The sequence below is a fragment of the Glycine max genome, chromosome 15 (assembly GCF_000004515.6).
Source record: "Glycine max cultivar Williams 82 chromosome 15, Glycine_max_v4.0, whole genome shotgun sequence".
Classification (NCBI taxonomy): domain Eukaryota; kingdom Viridiplantae; phylum Streptophyta; class Magnoliopsida; order Fabales; family Fabaceae; genus Glycine; species Glycine max.
In genome coordinates this window covers 8799818-8822008 of record NC_038251.2, presented here as the reverse complement: position 1 = coordinate 8822008, position 22191 = coordinate 8799818, and the positions used below count along the sequence as shown (strand labels likewise).

Below are 22191 nucleotides of genomic sequence, written 5' to 3'. Positions count from 1 at the left end.
ACTAAGATGTATTCTTGCCGACAAGATTGAGGCTGTAAACTATGAAGATAGAGTCATGGAACAAGTTTGAGAAAATATTTCCATAAACAAAGGGATACTTGAGAATCCTGGGGTCTTTAATGTTAAAGGAAGTGCAAAGTTGACCCTTAGGCTGTTTGTTTTGAGAGATGGAAACAATTTGTGAAGATGAAAATGAGTTAACGTTGTTTGTTATAGATGATATAGGTGAGAAATAATTTTAAAATTAATGAGACCCACTTAAATTATACTCATCTATTTTCATTTTTCTCTCTATCTCTCTCATCATCTCTTTTTTATTTTTTTCCAATCAAACACAATTACTTTTCATTTTATTTGCCACCTATTCCTACTCTCTCCTTTTATTTCTATATACTATATTTCTCTTCTGTATACCAAACACAACAAGCAAAATTCATCTAGGGAATCTCCTTGCTAATATGATGTGATCAAGGTGTATTATAGTAGAGTTATGAAGGGTGTATAGGTGTGGATTTAATGAAGACTGAGTAACTACATTTTCGTAGTGATGGACATGGTGCTTAACTACTTATGAATAAAAGAGAGTTTTTACGCCAATATTTACTAGTTGATTTGGCTTGTTTAATGATTTAAGAAGTTTGCAAACTTGATTCGGCTTGTGATTTAGATTAAGCCTTTACACTGGCCTAATCCAATGGGTTCAACCTAAAAGAAGTTTTAATGCTCCATAGATTTGATGTCCACTTCAGAGTACAAAAGGTTGATGACATCTCGACAAATTAGGTTCATCCTCTACACTTATTAACCTTGAACGACCCACTAAGCTACATGTAAACATGAGACCCAAGAAATGTCCCATCATACTTAAGAAGTCCATTTTTAATCATCTACATATATAAATTAAAACTGTCCAGCACCTTAGCCACGTGTTGGTGTTAGACGGTGCTAACTTTTACTACAATATTCTTAAAAAAAAAACCTTTTACTAGAGTAGGCAATTTGAGCCCAACTTGATGGACCAACCCTAACATGAATCTTTACAAAGAAAAAAAAAAAAGAAGAAAGACGTAAAACTAAGAGAATTTTCATGTGGTTTTATATATGCTGATATGTTTTGATCTACTTTAGATGTGAACTGATAGCAAAACTAAATTGAAGATTGTGACAATTGTGCAACACTTTATAATGGGAATGTGAAATTCTAATGCTGAATACACATCATTAGTTGTAATATACACTCTCCATTCCTTTTTTTATGTGTCGTTGTTAGATAAAAATCAAGAAAAATAATAAAATTTAGTCATAGATTTTCTTTTTCATCCCATTTTCTTCTCACTCCACAATAAATATATTTGAAAATTAATTAAATATTAAAAAGCAGTTAAGGATGTAATTGATAAAAAATAATTAATGTATCTTGAACTTTATAAATGACAGATAAATAATTTTTTTTTTAAAAATAACACTTAAAAAGAAATAGAAAGAGTATACTAACTTATTGTGATTGTGCAAGACTTTTTTTTTGTCATCCATTTTAGAAAATACAACCTCTGATCTTATATATACTAAACAAAAGGCTACATTTCTATTGTTCAAAATTATAAAAAACATATCACTACTATGTTTTCTTTTTACTCTTAATTAATTGTGAGGTCCATTAATGATTATACTCTTTTTTTGTAAGAGTGTGTATTTATTAAGTTATCAATAAAAGAAGATATAGTCACGGTTGAAAAATTATCTTTTAAAAAATAAGCACCTCTTAAATCATTAAAATAATGAGTAGTCTTATTGTTAAAATAATTAAAATTCATGATAAATTAATTAATTTAACTACTTTTTATTGGTCTTAATAAATTAAGTAATTATTTTTTTATATATAGGAGCAAATAATATCAAATTTACAAGCAAAATAACAATTTAATTTATAAATATAAATTTTTTATCTGTTTTTCATATTTTTGGATCATGAATCATGCTTAATTTTTTTGTTTATTTTTAATTAAAGCTAATTTGGCCCACTAGCGTGACATAGGGCTAGACTAGGTTTCATAATTGATAGCCCGAAAATATATATCACTCAAAGCTAAAATCTGTATAATATGCATCTTTTAATTTAACACTTTTGAAAAGAAAAATGAAAAAATAACTTTCAACTAAAAGATTAATAAAATAAAATTTAATTTTATAGTTTATAATATACGTACATATAATTTCAATTTCAGTCGAAGTCATATTACTAAGTGAAATTATGTTTTAATTAAGCATTTAAATCTCAACATGGTTGACAAGAATAATTAAGAATGTGGAGTTAACTCTCATCCTCTTTCTTTGGAGTATATCACCAAAACCTTTTTTTTAGCGGACAAACTCTACTAAAGTTACACTAGGTACCAGTCCAGTAGTATGGAGGATGTTTTCTCGTTTTACCACACCTTGCTTTTAGACAACAAATGAAAAATAAAAAGTAACCACCAGTAGTTAGAAAATGTAAAGAACTATCATTCCTCTCTAGAAAGATATCCTCTCTAGAAAAATATCTCACGTCACGTTTTGCTGCAATTCAAGATGCAATTATGACTTAAAATTAAACATATATCCTATAACAATCTGGGACGATACATTACATATTTTTGGTGACTAACTTCTCAAAGTTGCTACTTTAGTAATGTTCAGGGTTTTAAAATTTTCCTAGTGCTATTGGCTCCATTCATCAATCAATGAACAATGTTTTGGTTTAGACCATTCGAATCAGCAAGTGATCCAAACAGTGACTTCACTGAGTTCAACAAGAAGGAAGAACCTGCTTTCAGGTCTTCGCAAGTGCCTACATTTTCAGAAGGATCAGCCCCTTATCCAGAAGCATACATGAGTTCACAGTAGTGAAGCAAAACCAGTAGTAGTATTTCAAAAGTCAATGCTTATTGCTTGGTACTTATCTGTTTGAAGCTCCCCTTACAGAAAAGGGCTAAGCAAAAAAAAATTCTGAAAGATGGACATATGCAAAACTTGTACAACTTTGGAAATTGGTTAGAAATTAAAGTTTGGAAAAATGTAACTTAACAGGAAATAAAAAGGATGGAAATATACTCAGGTCATGAGACTCATGACCATGTTGGCTATCTACCAGAAATGATTTCAAGAGTTAATTACAGCAACTATTTGGCATCTTTCTCTGCATCAGAAATAACCTTTGGGATTTAATTTTCTATCAACTACACTATTGGCTACTCAGAATTATGAATAACATATTGATGAAAGTATCCAAAATTAAAAAGAAGTGGGTCCAAGGTTTTGGCAGTGACACTCTACACTTCAGATACTAATGTAGTTAGTTATTGGTGGTCAGTTTCAGTAGCCGATGTTTATGTTTTTGCATTGAATTATTAAATCAAATGAATTGAGTAGAGGGAGCAGGTTTCAAACAGGATTAACAATTTATTTGAGTTGTTTATTGTGCCTTTACTTTTTTTGTCCCAAATTTTTAGGGTATGATTCCTTTGTTTACAACACCGGTTGAAATTTTAATTGTTGAGTGCTATTGAGCTGAGAGTTAGGTAGTTTTTTCAGGTTTTGCAGCACCCTGGTCGAGTTGTCGAGGCTGTACATTGGATGAGTTAGTTCAAATTTTAAAATACTTTTTCTATTTGGTTGGTGGAGTCAGACACTTGGAATTGGTTTTCCGTTGTAGCATCCTTTCATTTGTAGTACTCAGGGTACCTCATAATTGAAGGTGGACAATACTGTGATTTCCCGGGAGTAGAAATTCGTCAACTCACCTGAATTATCCTTTTTTCTTATTCTATGCATAGATGAAGATCGATCATGAATGAATGCATTCATAATCACAATCACAGTGGCTATCTACCTTTAATTTTTGGTTTTAAGGTTAGTATTACGTTAATATTTGTGTAATTATATTTATGTCAATTGGTATTAGCCTCACGTCACTTGTTTTTAGTTTTTTAGCTGGTAGTTTTTATTAGTAAAAAAATTTAAACTTAGGACCTTTTTTTCTTTTATTTTTTTTCATTACTAAACTAATCTTATATCTTTTATACAACCTGTTATGTTATCATATTAACACCACGCTATCTTTTTTTCTAAGCAAAATTTATAAAAGAGTAAAAGAGGTATTCTAACATGAATACAAAGATTTTGTAGGGCCATATCAAAGAGAAATATAGATAGAAGGTTAATCCACCAATTAGAAAAAGAAGAATATCAAATACTATCCTTTTAACGTTAAACCAAATCCAAGATATGACTTTCATCAAATCCAAAACTCAGATGAAATTGAAAGAAACACCTTGGAATACAACTCATACCAAGTAGACCAGTTCACTGTGTACCGAAATATATTACTAACAAAACTTAACTTTTTTCCTTCCCAAGAACGAAAACCGGATATAATGATAAAATATGTAATTGGGTGAAATCACATAATAACCAAGTCATATGTAAATGGTATACTAATGGGATCTAGTTCAGTTCAACATTCGTGAGTATTATACTCAATTTAATTTTTATGAATAAAAAAATACAAATTATATACAAATTTAATTTATCGCCGAACAAGATAGAAATAGCACATATCAGTAAAAAATTCTTTAAAAATGGATGAAAGTGGTCAAAATGAGGTGAAAATGGGTAAGGTCCCAAGTAGAAATAGAAAAAAGTAATAGTCTCAGTTGCAATTCCTTTAATTTGGTTCAGCTCACATTGCCTTTAATTGCATCTCTCAAGAGTAGACGAAGTTTACCACATGGACATTAATGAAACAAAATGTGGTAGAAAAAAAAGGACGCATGATAATACTGACTGAGATCTGATTTGGAATGATCTCGAATACATTCTAATAAAGCAACATTTGACAACCTGCAGTAAGAAATAACACAAACAACTACCGTCTACAATTGGATACGGGAGCATAACTGTCTTTTTTGGTTTTTTTTTTGTCAATGGAGAAATCACTGACTTACTTGACCAATAGGATGCAGGTATTAGAAGAAAAAAAATAGTGTACAGGTATTATTTCAAGGATGAAGTGTCAATCATTGTACCGTGAAAGAATAACTTCAAATCTTTTTAGGCAATATCTTCCTCTCAAACTTTTATTCATTAAATTAAATAAAATATGAAATATTTTTATATTTTAAGTCATTAAATTTATTTATTTATTTTTAAAATATTTAGAGAAGTAATAAAAAAATTATAAGAAGATACATTCTTCATTAACACATATGCATCTAGGGGTGTGGGGTTTATCCATTATATATATTTATCACATGTTAATATGTTAGGTTAAAAAGTCTTGAAAAATTAAGCTAAACTTTACAAAGAAAATATAGATTTTTAAGCTTAAATATATTTTTCTTCCTATAATTATATGACTGTTACAATTTTAATTTCTCATTTTTTATTACATGTTTGATTTTCACATTTTTAAAATACAATTTTGATCCACCATTAATTTATTGTCAATTTTTTTTAACAAATATCGCCAACATAACATGTTAATGGTAACCTCATATTAACTTTAAAAAAATTATTTTTATAAGGGGAGCAAACGCAAACTTTTAATTAGGAAAGTAAAGTATTAAATTTTAAAAAAATAATACACAACTGCTTTTAATTTATATATCACTAGTGCAAAAGAAACACTTTATACTTTACTATATACAATTTCTTTTTAAAGAGGTTAATGGAAAACTAGATATACATTTTCTTTTAAATTAGACTTTTATATATAATTAGCGGGTAGCTTTTTTTTTATATCAAAGTTGATGATTCGACTTGGTAATTGACATATATGAGTAAGATGACGACAATAAATCTTAGGTTTGGGAATTTCTTGTATTGAAAATCTTCCTAAAGATGAATCTAGACGACATGTTTCGTAGGTGGAACAATGATACAAGTATTTAGAACATATAGATTCTAATGACCGTCATAAAAATATTTGTGGATGAAAATGGCTTGCACTTCAGGAGGAGACTACCATATAGAAGAGACTCACACGGTAGGAAAAGATTGTTAAAGTACAAGTGTGAGGTGAAGTCCTACATCTGAAAGAAATCAAAAGGTTGAATACTATATAAGTGAGAAAAATACCCATAAATTTGAGTCTTAAGATTTTAAGTTAGAGTGTGACTCCAAATTCACTTAAATACTCATGACTTATTGGTATAAATCATCATTTAAGATTTTATGTTTTTTGGTTGTGTTTGGTTGAATTTGATTAACTACTTTTTTATCCACATGTAAATTGGTTTGTCTAAAAATCTGAATTAAACGCCTTTTTGAAAATGATTCGGTTAATGGAATCATTTTTATAAAGTGGTTCAATTCGATTCTTTTTCAAAGTAATTTGATTTTTTTAAAATCGTTTGGTTGGATTTTGGATCGGTGTTTAGTTTGTTTTTACACCCCCGTTCCGTACATAGTCACGAAAGACCATAACTTTCAATGAAAATTTAACTCAGCCTGACTTTGCAGGAGCAAAAAGTCGATCAAATAAGCCAATAAGTAAAAAGGAAAAGTAAAATACTAGTAGTAAAATTCAAATGTTTTAAGACAAACTCCTGTTTAGTAAAATATTCTAACATTTATACAACAAATTCTTCCGACACTTTTATAATTTATTTTTATTACATAATCATTTTATCATATATTTTCCACACTTGTTTTTTCTATTTCACTTATTTACAAAAATGTAGTATATTCCAATTTATACTTTAAAAAATATTTTATTTTTTAAGACTTAATTAAAATGCAAAAGAATTTACAGACCTCGGAGGATGCAACGTGGGCTGGGCTCTGAACCACGAGATGATGAGATATTACCAACCTCGGAAGAGACAATCGTAGGTTTTGTATTTGTTACTGATCCGTTAATGACATTTACTTACATGATTTCCCTCGTTGCCTGTACATGTTACTGGAATAAATTGCTAACATGTAAAATCTACGTCTACCTAAACCTAAAAAAAAGAATCTATCCTTTTTTCTATTAAAATAAATTAGGAAAAAAAGATACCTTTATCACTGTTATGAGAGACATTATTATAAATATGATATATAGATAATTTTCTTTCTTAAATATATCATCATAAATTTGATGTATATATATATATATATATATATTATTTAAGTATTTTAGTCGTTTACTTTCAGTCAAGAAATACTTAGATTCACGCCAAGAAAATACTCTGAAATCATTGACATAAAATTTTCAACATAGAAAATACATGCAAAGCAAACGAAATAAATAGGGGTTCAAGTGACCCCTCGGGAGGCAGAAACATTATGGTTTCCGAAATTCTCAACCAACCCATGTTCGTTTTCTCCCATGTTCTCGCTTTTCTCTTTCTGCTTTTGCTTTGAGCCTCTACCTCATTCCGTTCATGGCGTCCAAGTCCAACCTCAAAACTACTCCACCCGACCCAATGATCTCCTCCGGCCAGACCCTCATTCCGGCAATTCGTCGTCGCCGCTGCAAGCATCGAAATCCAGGCATTGCCGTCGCCTTTCGCCTCAGGGGAGCACACAAGAAGCATTCTGCAAGTAATAACAGTTCCCCTGTGAATTTTTGGAAAGGTTTACTGAAAAATACTGAGGCTGAGGCTTCGGCGAGGAAGCTCGTAGCAGGGTTGTGGCAGTGGCGGTTTCTGAACGGTGATGTTTTACGATATTCACCATCGTCCAAGTATCAGGTATAAATTTCAATGCATGTGCTTCTCTTTTTTCCTCACTTACGTTTTGATTTGAGTATATTCTTAATTTGTTAATTTGGTTCGGTATAGTAGTAAAAGCCTAAAATGGCAAACCCCCAACCTAACTATATTTTGCAAACTATGAACCTTGACATTAATTATATGAGCGAAATTGTATTTATGATACTTTACTAAAAGTAAGAAAGATATATCTAGCCTTGTGACTTTTATGTTTTTCTTATCAAAGAAAGAATACTAGGTAAGCCACTTTTTTCTGAGTGTTATTAATTAATACACTTTTTCTAACACATTATTTATTAAAAATTATAAAATAAGAAAAAGAGCACGTAAAATAAGAAATAACCTGTCGGTAGAAAGTATATTAAAAAAAATATGTTAAAGAGAGTGCTATTAATATTCTCAATTTATATTACAAGAAGGCTTTGTTTTGTTTTCTGATGAATATGTCCAGGGTTGCATATATATATATATGTATGTATGTCGAAGAAAAAAATCATAAGTTTAATATCGGCATGCATGATTTTTCTTATTGTCTTCCAACCTCAGTTATTAATTTAGTTTATAAAAACTTTTGTTTTGTATTTTTTTAGCGTAGGCTTCTTGTTTTGGTTTTATGATATTTTTGTTTTTTTTTGCAGTTTTTGAAATATCAGTTTCTCTTTGACCCACATCTCATTATGTGCTACTTTCCAAATTCCAACTCAGTTAATTTGTTTTGTGTCTTTAGTTTTGTATAACAGGCGTATCGCATATTTGGATCTACATGCATTTGGGATTCATGTTTTCACATCAAATCATGTGAAAGACACAGTTACAACTCTTACTTCTGAGTTGACGCACGTATACTGGTGCCAAAACTAGATCCAAAAACGCTAGTAGAAAAATAAGTAAATAGACTTCCGGAGACACATGCATGAAATTGTTGTGAACCATCAATAGCCTTTTAAATAAACAAAAATTATCATCATCAACGACGACTTGTTGTATATCTTTTGCGTTGGGCATGTATATATATATATATATATTTTTCATCAGCCAAAAAAGATATAAAATAGATATATAAGGAGTGCTCCAACCCATTTATAAAACATCTAATATCTGCCACACAACCCTGATTTTATTCATAAGCCGTGCTGACTCTACAAACACTTCATGCATGCCTTGATCACTCAAAAAGGCCCAAGATATAAATTTAATCAGCTCAAGAACATATTAACATTTATAGGCCACCATAAAGACCGAATAGAAGCAAAACCACAAAACTACCATGCTTTAGTACTTTTCTTTCCACAAAATTGAAAAAAGTGTTTCCTAGGATCTCTAGGCAGCTCCACTTGAAACCCAAGCCTAATATTCCTTGGGCATGCATGTATAGATGGTCAGCTTAATTTTTTTTTCTTAGTATCTCATCAGATTTGGTATTATACTTAATTTTATTTTTTATTTTTCCTTTTACCATTTGATGTGGTCCAACTTATTATCTTCAATATGATAATTTACTCAAAGGGTTGAGGTTTAGAAATTTACGTTATACTGTATTTTCTAGCATATGTTGTAAGTTGGTCAATTTGACTAATGCAAATCATCAACAGTTTTAGGGTAGTAGTTTTGATATCATTAGCGTTCAAGTATCATTACTCATTCTAGAACTTATCAAGATAAGATCTTGTTGTTCATCTTGATTCATGCATGGCAGGGATGGGGAGTTTTGTTGTTATTCTCAAACCAGTGTATGAACTCGATAGATTAGATTACTAAAAATATGTAGTTACCTCTATGTGTTGAATATTTTGTATATGGGTTAGAGAATTTATTGTACTTTTTTCACATATTTTTCTTATAAAAAAAACTATAGTTTATTAAACTTAGTTTGGTCGTTTTCTGTAGTTTGTATTCTAGGTTAACTCATATACATCCATGTAACTCATAAATTAATCCTCGACATTATATGGATTGGATATTTAATTCGTGAGATTTTAAAAACTTTTCATTAGTCTCTGACTTCATAAAAAGGTATTTCATTTTGTTTTTTTTTTTAACTTTATTTTTTACTGTAATTTTTAAAGTAAATGTCGTTTTAAAAATTAAGAGCTAATTGGAGACTTTTGAAACCTAGAAAACTAAAATGCTGGACGCATATAATCTCAATTGCAAATACTAATTCGGGGGTTTATTCAATGTCTCTCTCCTTCCCCATTTTCATTGTCTCATATTGAATCTCCTCGCGCATGTTTGCTTCAGCTTGCTAACGGGAATGTAAAGATCACATTTCCTCATCGACGTCTCAATTGCGGAGAAAAACTAAAAGAGATAAAAGATCAGCAAATGAAGCCAATAACCATCTTGCGTTCAAGAAATGGACTTCGCTGTGAGGTATCATGAAAACATATGCTAATTATTATTTTTTACATGCATCAACTGCGTAAGACTGGAAGGCCGTTTTAGTCAGCCTTGGATTATGAAATTCACCTCGTTATCTATTCTAAAAGTGTTTGTCTAATTTATCTCAACTAAAAATGAGATTAAATAATGACCAACAGAAATTAAATAACTATCTTATATTTTGAATTATAACTATCACATTTAATATATTATTTTTAATTTTTCTTTCATATCATTTTTTATAAAATTCAAACTTTATAATTTTTAATTAAAAATTAATAATTAAAATTATACTTTTCTTACTGAAATTGAAATTATACTAAAATACATAAATATATGTAATAAAATTATAAAATATTAAAATACTAATAATTAGTATTTTTAATTAATTATAACAAATGAGAGATATTTACCTAAAATTATTTTTTATATATTTCAATCTATTAAAAAAATTAAAATTAATTTCTCTGAAGTTAAATAAATGAAGACTATTTACCTAAAGTTACTTTTATGATAACTATATATTTACCTAAGTTGAATAAAGAATATAGATTTTTATAATTAATAAAAAAATAATTATTAAATAATTTTAATTATTAACCTTTAATTAATATTTATAAAGTTTTGATTGCATACATAAATGATATGAAAGAAAAATTAAAGATAGTATATTAAATGTGATAGTCATAACATTATTGATAAAATTGAAAATATAAGATAATTATCTAAATTCTATTATTATTGAATTAAGTTATTTAATCTTATTTTTACTTGGGATCAATAAGATAAATTCACTCTAAAAAATATATCTAAGCTTTCACGTCTTTTATAAAATTTGTATTTATTTATATTCTAGTTCTATCAATGAAGCCAAAAAATGATATTTGAACAGATGGTCCATGACTCTATATAAAAGAAATGTTTTTTTCCTATTTAAATTTTATTTGTTTTACATTTTCAAAAAATTATAAAAATAAAATATATTTTTAAAAGAAATTCTTATTGGATCAAAGATTAACCCAATCATGGTGTGTTGTTGACCCAAGTTTTTTTTTTACAGACGAGTAAAATTGAATAATAATTTTTTTTATTAAATAGATCATTTTTTTACATATGAACACAATTAAACTTTAAAACATTATTTTTTGTTTTTTTTAACTTTTAAATTTTATTGTACCCTCAGAAAATTAAGAGTTGAAGATTAAGAAATTTTATTGTACCCTCAGAAAAATAAACTTTTTCTTCATCTTTTCTTATCAATAGTTGAATGAAATTAATATAAATTCTCTTTTTTATGCGTCCAAATTTATTCAACTATTCACCCAGAAAATAATCGTACCAAATGAAATCATTAGATTTCTTTGGATATTATAGAAAATCTCTATTTCTAATATCGTTGGTAAAGTTAAAGCAATGGTTAAAATTAAAATAAAATTTATTAAGTTGGCCGAAAGGCGAAAGGAAACTTAAATATAACATCATATATGTTTCTCCTCCAGAAAACAATATTTAGATTCAACAATCCAATCTATATTCATGGTGGTGATTTGATTATTTTTTTCTCAGCTTGAATCTTCTATGCAATGTCTCAAATGTTCTAAAGAAGAGGCAACAAAATGGAACACTGCCCTTAATAATAATGAAGCATGCAACAAGTTTAATATGCTTCATGGAATGAAGCATGTTGAAGAAAAACAAATTGTAGGTGACTGTTACTTTGGTGTCACTAATTTGCTAGAACTCCTACGCGCTCAGAGGTCCATCAATGAACTTAAGGCTACACAAAAGTCCTCTAAGAAAACAGTGGAACAATTTTTGCAGAATCTTGAAGACAAAAGGGTCTCCCAGAAGTGTAGAGAATGCCTCAAGATTGGAACAATGTTAGATAACATAAAGGACAAGTTGGCAAGGGAAAAAAGAAGTAGAGAAAGGATGGAGTTATTCAATACCAAATTGGTACATGAATTGGCTAAAACCAAGATTTCTGCAAAGCAGTATATGACAAACTACAAGAAAGAAAAGAGAGAAAGAAAACTGATAGAGGAAGTTTGCAACGAATTAGCCATGCAAGTAAGGGAAGACACGGCTAAGCTTGAGGTGTTGCTAAGCGATTCCGTGAAAATTTGCAAGGAGGTGGAAGAAGAGAGGGAGATGATGGAAATGGCTGAGCTATGGCGCGAAGAACGCGTGCAAATGAAGCTAGCTGATGTACAGTTTTTACTTGAAGACAAATATAATCAGATGGTCCAGTTGATTGCTTTTCTCCAAGTGTTTTTGAGATCAAGGGGTGCTGAACTAGACACCACTGAACTAGAGGACGCAGAGTTGATCAAACAGGTAGTTGAATCAGTAAATATCAAACGCATTCTGGAGCTTTCATATGATTTCTCAAAGTCAGATGACACAGTTTCCACTTTTGAGGAGCTAAGAAAAGAAAACACAGAAGAGGGGAAGATTAAACCATGTTATTCCCATACCACACTTACTAGCCCTATGTCCACAATCTACATTGAAAATCTTGATGAAGAGTTGAATGAAAGCTCTATATTGCATCACAACAGTCCCTCCAGTGATTATAATTTTGGATTAGAACCAACTAATTATTCCTTAGAAACTATTGGTTATATTGAGGATCGGAAGTTTAGCTCAATGCCACAAAGAGGAGACACCTATTCTGTTAATGTTAATTACCAAGACAAGGATTTATTAGGTAGTGAAAAGGCATGTTTGGAATCTTTAAAGACAGGAGTTAATGGGGAATGTTCCGTATCTATTGGAGACTTAAAGAGGAAAGTTTGTCTTACTTCTAAACAACTAAGGTCATGCTCCAATAATGGTGGAATAACGATTTCTTCTACAAAATGTTCTCAACATAGAAGGCTAGGTGATGATGGTTGGCACAAACAAAAGGAGTGTAACCATAGACTTCCAACAAGTTCAATTCAGTGTCAAGGTTCTGTTGAAGGTAGCTTCAAACACTCAGAATTGTTGGAACAAGGAAACTCTACATACAATAACACGAACCCACACATAATACGTGGGATGAGAGGGTGCACAGAATGGCCACGAGGTATTCCAAAATCTAGTTTCGAAGTCACTCCTTTTGGAAAGGAGAGAAAAGCCAAAAATATCGGTTATACTTAAGCCAAAGACTTAATTAATAATTGGGCCTTGTTTATTAAATGTTAGAGTTTTCATATGTTCTACTCATTTTAATTTAAGAGCTGGCTGAATATCTAATGGATATTTTCTTAAAGAATGATAATGCTTTCGTTGACTGTCTATTAGCATTTGATTTTATTTTTTGTTGGATTGGATTTTTTCTTAATGTAAAATATGGCTTATCTTATCATTCCATAACAGAAACAGAATCCATTACATCTTGTGCTGAGTTCCAATTGATATGGAACTTCATCCAGCTAGTAATTTTCATTAGCAATAAAAGATAAAGAAGCCAAATCATGTGCTAGTAAAGGTGAACAAAAATAGATTACAAGTCAAAGCCTAACTTTGCAAATCCAAAAGTAATACATCAACACCAACACCAAGTATAATATTGGCTGCAAGCATGCTATCAGTAACTTCACTCATAACGCACGTTATTTGTATTGCAATGTGGAACCAAACAGGCAGTAACATTCATAATTAAAAGGGATAAAATAAGAATATACGCTTTTGTCCAACCAATTCACACGTGACAGGTCCACCAAAGTTAGGTGTCATCTTTCAATCACTCAAAGTTAGGTGAGCTCCTTGAATTGGGTGTGAAGGGTGCTTGCTTACCCAAAAACGGAAGACAATTTCGGATGAGGATCGTTTCTCAACTATCAAGTGTCCAAAAATTTTATTTCATATAGAAGCAAAATTCATTATACATATCAAAGTTTTTAAGCTATTGGACTTAAATGGCATGATGTGAAGCTATATAATAATCTGCAGGGATATTTACCCCTTTTTAATAGGTTATTACGGTAGTGTTTGATAGTTTGTAAAAAAAAGAAGGTAGTGTTTGATAATCTTTTTTTAACTTTCTTTTTTCTAAGGAGAAGTTAGGCCAAACAATTTTATACAAAATTTCTTTAAAAAATAAAAAACTTAGAAAATGAAAAAAAAAAAAAAAAAGAAGCTTAAAAGGAGCTCTCTCTACCAGCTTCAAACTAGAGTTCTCGAATAAGTTAACCCCAACCCATTTAGCTATGATCCATCTGAACTAGGAAGGTCCACATATAAAATGGCCAATAAGTTAACCCAACTATCAAGGGCATGATAGAGTCAACAGTGAAAAATTGCTTTGAATTTTTTAATTTAACGAAAAAACACTTTTACAACCAAAAATATTTCCTGTTTTTCTCTTCACGGAAAAGACCCTTCGGTGTTTGGTCTTTGGGATGACCGTGCGGTTATTTCAAAGTTAAACAAAAAATTAAGAGAAATAATGTACCTCTTATTAAAAAATATTACCATAAAGAAATCATTAAACAAAAAAATATATTTATTGCTTTTAAAATATAAAATATGCATTTAATATTTACCGTGCAAAAGAAATATGAAAATCAGTAAAAAAAAATTGTAAGATTTAAACTATTCCAAAATTAATTTAAAAGAATACTAGTAACGCCTTACTTTAGTTTTAAATAAACTAATTTTATTAGTAATTATATTTTATCAAAAATAGAATTTATTAGTGATATTTATAAAATTTGAATCAATAATAAAGATCAAAGTTCTCTTAATTTGAAATCATTAACCAAAATTAAAATAGTGTGTCCGAAATTAATTGAGGTTTTCTCCATACTGGCACAACGACAGTGTGGTAGCTAGTAACTACGAAAGCGGCGGATCAGTATATTCAAGTTCTTTTATGTGCCCTTTTCAAACCTACTTCTCCGCTATTTGACACACACCAAACACATTTCTAGATTCACGCTTCCACCATTTCACACACTCTTCTTTGGAAGCAAAGCAAATGGCACCTACTACCACCGTACCTATTGGTACCCTCCCCTCCGGTTCCGTCACCGGACGCTTAGCCTCCGTCTACAGTGAGGTCCAAAAGACGCGCGTGGACCACGCGCTCCCTCTCCCCTCCGTCCTCAAGCATCCCTTCACCATTCTCGACGGTCCTCCAAGCTCCGCCGCCGGAAATCCAGGTCAGTCTCTTTCACTCACTTCGATCCGTTCATTCTCCGTCACTCTCCGTGACGCGGTTCGTGCGCGCGTGCAGACGAGATCGCGAAGCTGTTTCCGCATTTGTTCGGACAACCTTCCGCGGCATTGGCGCCGAGCGGTGCGGTGCAGACGCAGAAGAAGTTGAAGATTGGCGTGGTTCTGTCCGGAGGCCAGGCTCCCGGAGGTCACAATGTCATTTCTGGAATATTCGGTAACGCTCTCGTTTTCGAATCCGATTCAGTTAAACGTGCTTTTCTTCTTCTTCTTCTTCTTCTTTTGAGATTTAACTTTTTTTTTCTTCGTCTTAGATTACCTGCAAGAGCGCGCACCAGGAAGCACGTTGTACGGTTTCAAAGGTGGACCTGCTGGCATTATGAAGTGCAAATACGTTGAACTCACTTCTGAATATATTTATCCTTATAGAAATCAGGTCCGTTTTCTTTTTTTCCTCCGTTACGAGTTTTTGGAACGTAGTTTTACTTGTTTTGTTGAAATTTGGTAGTGTGTTGTTTTTAGAATGATATTATCATTATATTTTTTTATTCATTTAATCGTTTTTGTATAGCGATTTGTGATGCTGTGTAAGCGTGATGCGTTTTAAGTTTGATATTATCGTAAATATTGATTTTCCACGAATTCACACTGTTTGTAACTTGGAATCGTGTAATGAAGATCGGATGACTCATATTTTATGTTGGTAAATCAACCATCAACCATAAAACACATCTGAAATCTGAGCCGTCGATCTTCATCCAACGGTCACAAATGCCTTGACTGTGAATGCATGCAAAATTGACTGCACCCAATTTGGTTTTTTTCTGAAATAAGTGATGCGATAGAGATACATGGAGAGAAAAAAATGAGTGTGTAGAAACTGTCATCATAATTTGTTGTAAGCATAGAATTACTGATTTTTGTAATCAATGATCACAAGATTTTGACATCTATTAATAACCATTTCTGCTGGCAGGGTGGCTTTGACATGATTTGCAGTGGGAGGGACAAGATTGAAACTCCAGAGCAGGTGAGTTTTGTGAGGCTACATGTTTACTATACGATTAATTTGAACGCTTGTATATCTTCTTATAAGTCCAAAGAGTAATTCAGTTTACTTACATGGTATAGTTTAAGCAAGCGGAAGAAACAGCTAAGAAGCTAGACTTGGATGGGCTCGTTGTTATTGGTGGTGATGACTCAAACACCAATGCATGCCTCCTTGCTGAGAACTTCAGGTTTGTCTTAGCTGAATTTTATTTCTGGTGTAATCTAGGTCTTATTAGGAAGCTTTTGTTAATGAAATGATGTTTTCATGTTGCTTTTTAATTTACATACAAGGACATTTCCATTTATGAATATGTACAGTGATCCTGTTTGTGCAATGCTTTAATATGGATTCATGCAGGAGCAAAAATTTAAAAACAAGTGTAATTGGATGCCCTAAAACCATTGATGGTGATTTAAAATGCAAAGAAGTTCCCACAAGTTTTGGGTTTGATACTGCTTGCAAGGTGAATGAAGATATTTACTCTGTCTTCATTGTTCATTTTGTAATTTTATATTGTTCTGACCCCTACATTTTTAAATACTACAAATATATAATTATTCTTAAGAAAAATATTTAGGAACCAGTTCAATTTTTTGTTTGCCAGGGGGAGAATCATGTATATAATAAGTATGCTTTTGACTGCACCAGATGAATTGCAGTTTCTCAAGCAATACATTCAACATTTCATAGAGTTTCTTAAATTTATTTTCTCTAGCCATCTTCTGTTGCTTTGATTTTCATTCTTTTTATTTTGGGAAGGGATCATATGTTGTGACTTTTTCTACCACTCTTCTTTTGCTTGGTTTATAAGTGATTGCAATTTGCAATAGTATTATGATCTTTAAATTTTTTTCCCTAGAAATACTTTTAAATATTAATTTAGTTTTGCATATTTTCTAATTGCTAAATGTTATATAATGATACCCTTTTAGTTTTACATACATGGTGCATGATTACATGACTTGACTATTTTCCTCTTTTTATGTTAATGTGATGCAGATATATTCTGAAATGATTGGAAATGTTATGATAGATGCCCGATCAACTGGAAAATATTACCATTGTAAGTACATAAAATTGAGAAACTCTTTAGATCTATATAGCATTATAGCAATTAAAGACTGAAGACTTTGAGAGTATACCTATGCTTAATGTACCACCTTGGGCATTGATTGCTGTTACTTTTCTCTACTGCTTTTATTGCTTCTCTCTTCTTACAACATTAACTACTTCACTTTTTAAACATTTCGCACTTTAAAACTGCTCCTATCATCTGTTCTTATTGTAACATCTGAAGACCTGAGTTCATATTTTAATTCTTTTGTTTTGGATTGATACAGCCATCTAGATACCAAACTCATTTTCCACTTCATTACCTAAATGAGGCATATGCTATCCCCTTTTATATCAAATTACCCATAACATTTGTCATTCTCTTTACCACTTTTATTAAACTTAAGCCAAACTGCCAAAGCATTGACGAGAAAGATGGTTATATATAATCTTATTGTCACCCCTTTGTTTATATCATATCACACGTTTTACTTTTGAGAGAGAAATGATTAGTTTGTTCATTATCCTTGCCTTATGTCTGCAGTTCTGTTATGTGATTTTTCTATTTCTGATTCTGATTCTCTTGAATTATATTAAAACTCTTGCTTTTGTGCTGTTGAAAGGGTTTATTTAATTTCATGGCATTTTTACCGAATCATTGACAATTACATGAATATCAATGAAACCCTCAAAATCAGTTTTGATTGAAATTGGTTCTGTACTTCATTGAGATTCTTTATTTAGTACCTAAATAAAATGTGATGTTCCTAAAAATATTGATGCGTCAATTTATATGGTAGACATTTGGAATCATGCTTTCACCAGCCTATGATTGTGTGTGCTTTCATTATTGCTCCATTGGATTTCAAACAATAAGACATGAGATCATCTGTCTGCAGTTGTGCGGCTTATGGGGCGTGCAGCTTCACACATTACGCTGGAATGTGCCTTACAAACTCATCCAAACATTACTATTATTGGAGAAGAGGTTCTTCACTTCCTCATATATTTGTTCAATTTATCTAGTGTTTGTACATACTAGGGGTAGATGAAAAAAATAAAAAATGCTTCCATGTTAATCTCATGATTAAAGTTTGCTTTTATCAAAATTTGATTTAAACCCATAATACACTTTTCAGGTTGCTGCAAAAAAGCTGACGTTGAAAAATGTCACAGACTATATCGTAGATGTTGTTTGTAAAAGAGCTGAAATTAATTACAATTATGGTGTTATTCTTATCCCCGAAGGTCTAATTGATTTCATACCTGAGGTATCTATCACTTTGCAGTTTTCACAATTATTTTTTTACCTGTGTTTCCCCCTCTGCACTTGGGATTATGTTTTAGTGTTGTTCATGTACAACCTGTATGAATACACTTCTGATGATACTCATTTGTACTTGGTATTGTGCTATATGCAGGTCCAGCATCTCATTGCAGAACTAAATGAAATTCTTGCCCATGATACCGTGGATGAGGGTGGGTTATGGAAGAAGAAACTCACTGATCAATCGTTGAAGCTTTTTGACTTTTTACCTCAAGCAATTCAAGAGCAATTGATGCTTGAAAGAGATCCACATGGAAATGTTCAGGTGCCTAATGTTGTTATAGTGCTATCTTGCTGTGTTTATTTGGCTCCTCTATCCAATTTGAAGCGGCACCAATGTTAATCTTGCTTGTATTGCCATTTAGGTTGCCAAGATAGAAACAGAGAAAATGCTTATTCAAATGGTTGAAACTGAGTTGGAGAAGAGAAAGCAAGAAGGCAAATACAATGGCGAATTTAAAGGGCAATCCCACTTTTTTGGGTAATTTATCTAATTTTGATATTATTATTGAATAGTAAATTCTAAAACATATTGCTGTGAATCAAAAAATCTTTCCAGGGACATGCTTTTTCTTCTCCTTTACTTGGATTTAAATTTCTCTCAATCATACATGTTATGTGTGATCTTTTAAATGACTTAATATGTTAGAGTTTGTACTGACTCATTTAAAATATGCAGTTATGAAGGGAGGTGTGGCTTGCCTACTAATTTTGATGCTACTTATTGCTATGCTCTGGGTTATGGTGCTGGAGCCCTCCTTCATAGTGGGAAGACTGGATTAATATCATCAGTTTGTGCTTCTCTACATGCCTTAATCTTTTGATATCTTCTTAAATATCTCCTAGATTGGTGTTGATAATTGATTGTACTTTGAAATTGTGCTTGTTTTGCAATATTGAAGTCACCAACCTAGTTATTTAATTTGTTTTGATATTTGGATCAGGTTGCCAATTTATGTGCTCCGGTAGAAGAATGGACTGTTGGTGGAACTGCACTCACCTCACTGATGGATGTGGAGAGGAGGCATGGTACACACTTTCATCTTTGAGACCTTATGCTTTACCCCATTGACTATTTTCTTTATTAGTGTTCATGCAATACTCTATAGTGTTGCTGATGTATTTTGATAGGCTCAAATCTGACTTAAGTAGTTATAATTCTGTTTTAGGAAGTTATTACTTATTAGATAGTTATTTTTATATTAATTTCAGATTGGGCAGTCATCAGTTATTATGTGATAGTTAATAGTAATATATAAGTTGTGTTACAGACTTGTAAAAGGGAATTAAGTTGTCAGATTGTTATTCCCTATGTTTTGAAGGAGGTAACTCTTTGTTCAGGGTAAACCCTGTGTTTTTATTAAATCTGACCTAAAAATCTGATTATTTCTATATTTATTCATAATTCAGTGTAATTTTTTTCAAGACCGACATAATTAAAACACTGAATTTTAAGCTAGAAATATTTTCTCCTGCATATTTTTGGACTCAATATTGCCCTTGTTTCTGTTCTGACAACCTCTGGTTATATAAAAACTTCGTACCCCATTGTCCAGAGGCTCTTCGCTATGCGAAGGTATGGGGGAGGGATATTGTACGTAGCCTTACCCTTGCATATGCAAAGAGGCTGTTTCCGGATTCGAACCCATGACCAACAAGTCACCAAGGCACTACTTTACCGCTGCACCTCTGGTTATATAAATCATGAAAAGTCTGTAAATGTTGCATTTATGTGAATGCTTTGTCTACTGTTTTGTTTACGAATGTGTAATTTCTTTGCAGGTAAATTCAAGCCTGTGATCAAGAAGGCAATGGTGGAACTTGAAGGTAAACATATATATTCATGAAAACTTCATTGATTTGGGCTCAATAATCCACTAACGCTACTGTGTCACTCAGAAAAATGAAATGAAAGGGAGGGTAAAATATTTTATTTCATAGCTTCAGATGTGGTACAAAAGACTAACACTACTGTGTCACCCAGACATTAGTGTCTGGATTTTAGACTGTCCATTATTTAAAATATAGATTTTTTTTTTTACAATATTGAATACTATAGCGATTGCATTTTTAAACTTCTAATATCAACTCCAGTTATCTTGGATACTGAATATATTTCATGTTGGATCATTCAGGGGCACCCTTCAAAAAGTTTGCCTCCTTGCGGGATGAATGGGCCCTGAAGAATTGCTACATCAGTCCAGGTATTTTATATATAGACACTATTATTTCACCTTTTGTTTCGGCTGCGTTCACTGAAGCCTTATTTCTTGGCTTTTTTAATAGTGGCATTCAAGATTGGTCTAAATCTACTTTTATGTTGAACTGGAGTGATTGGAGTTATTTGCACTATGATCTAAGTTTGTTGCTCACAATGATGATTTTCGTTGTAGGTCCAATTCAATTCTCTGGCCCAGGATCTGAAGTAATTAATCACACTCTACTCTTGGAGCTTGAAGCACTAGCTTAGGCATAATATGAGGTCTTTGTTTTGACGGTGGCAATTCATATTTTCTTTTTGGGATATTTCAATAATATATTTGATCTGTGACTAGCTAGTGAGTTTACTTTTGAAATTAACCGGCTAATGATTCTTGGGTTGGTTGATGAGTATAAATTGGTCAACACAAAAGTTGCATTCAACATCGGCAATTTATTTTCATGACAAGCATTCCGACTTTGCCTATTATACAAGCAAGTAACAATAAAAGCTTTTTCCCTCTATTAGGTCACTATATGAGGTCGATTACGTTGGATAGCTACGTACATTGCATTAATGCAATTGAGTTTGAATGAAGATCAAAATTTCAAGAATACTATTTACTATGAGATCCCTTGATAATTTCTTCCGAAGTTCTTAACACCTGTATTCATGCAATTTATTCTTTTAACTAGTGATTTTCTTTGCCCGGTGTTCAAATCACTTTAATCGATAATCAAATATTGTCTTCCTTCCTCTTGGTTCGGGTAACATGGCAAGGAAATTTAAGAGATTTGAGATCCTGATAGGAATTTCAAGTTGGGCAGTCCACAAAAGATAGATGAACGGTCTAGTCAGTAATGAGCCACAAAAGGTAGATGAAAGGTCTTGTCAGTAATGAGTTAGTCCACTAAAGTCTAAAGGTCCAATTGTAATTTATCGGGTGATACTAACTCCCATCTTATATATAAGAAACAAACAAAAGATAATATTTATTAATTTGTAATTATAAGAAACATAAGATAATTTTATTGTTAAATTTATTTTTTATCCTTAATTATGATATTTATCAATGATTACACTGATTTTGTTAAATTATTTAATGAATGAGTAATCTTAAAATAAAATTAAAATTTGTTAAAATAACTAATTTAATTATTGTTATTAATGTTGATGAATTAAATAGTTATTTATTATATATAATACGGGAGGTGATACATGATTAATGTGTTTCAGTTAATTGACTTTTTCTCCTTATTTTTTTTAGTCATGAATGTTA

General features: G+C 31.4%; 2 protein-coding genes across 2 annotated transcripts; both read left to right on the top strand.

Moving 5' to 3' along the window:
- The first annotated feature begins 7317 nt into the window (after nucleotides 1-7317).
- LOC102665237 (uncharacterized) lies at nucleotides 7318-13379 on the top strand. Its single transcript, XM_014767854.3, has 3 exons — nucleotides 7318-7715; nucleotides 9978-10109; nucleotides 11685-13379. Exons 1-3 carry the CDS (start codon nucleotides 7407-7409, stop codon nucleotides 13260-13262), a joined length of 2019 nt encoding a protein of 672 aa, XP_014623340.2. The 5' UTR covers nucleotides 7318-7406; the 3' UTR covers nucleotides 13263-13379.
- Nucleotides 13380-14882: 1503 nt separating this feature from the next.
- LOC100804429 (pyrophosphate--fructose 6-phosphate 1-phosphotransferase subunit beta) lies at nucleotides 14883-21355 on the top strand. Its single transcript, XM_003547224.5, has 16 exons — nucleotides 14883-15268; nucleotides 15343-15498; nucleotides 15596-15717; nucleotides 16258-16311; nucleotides 16413-16519; nucleotides 16690-16795; nucleotides 17332-17395; nucleotides 18285-18373; nucleotides 18525-18656; nucleotides 18807-18977; nucleotides 19078-19193; nucleotides 19392-19503; nucleotides 19657-19741; nucleotides 20495-20539; nucleotides 20848-20916; nucleotides 21106-21355. Exons 1-16 carry the CDS (start codon nucleotides 15085-15087, stop codon nucleotides 21180-21182), a joined length of 1689 nt encoding a protein of 562 aa, XP_003547272.1. The 5' UTR covers nucleotides 14883-15084; the 3' UTR covers nucleotides 21183-21355.
- Nucleotides 21356-22191: the final 836 nt, after the last annotated feature.

Excerpts from the sequence above, each read along its gene's own strand:
- LOC102665237 (XM_014767854.3), top strand. The coding sequence starts at position 7,407 with ATGGCGTCCAAGTCCAACCTCAAAACTACTCCACCCGACCCAATGATC. Across the intron at positions 7,716-9,977 it reads CACCATCGTCCAAGTATCAG|CTTGCTAACGGGAATGTAAA; the intron begins GTATAAATTTCA and ends TGTTTGCTTCAG. Across the intron at positions 10,110-11,684 it reads GAAATGGACTTCGCTGTGAG|CTTGAATCTTCTATGCAATG; the intron begins GTATCATGAAAA and ends TTTTTTTCTCAG.
- LOC100804429 (XM_003547224.5), top strand. The coding sequence starts at position 15,085 with ATGGCACCTACTACCACCGTACCTATTGGTACCCTCCCCTCCGGTTCC. Across the intron at positions 15,718-16,257 it reads TTTATCCTTATAGAAATCAG|GGTGGCTTTGACATGATTTG; the intron begins GTCCGTTTTCTT and ends TTCTGCTGGCAG. Across the intron at positions 20,917-21,105 it reads GAATTGCTACATCAGTCCAG|GTCCAATTCAATTCTCTGGC; the intron begins GTATTTTATATA and ends TTTTCGTTGTAG.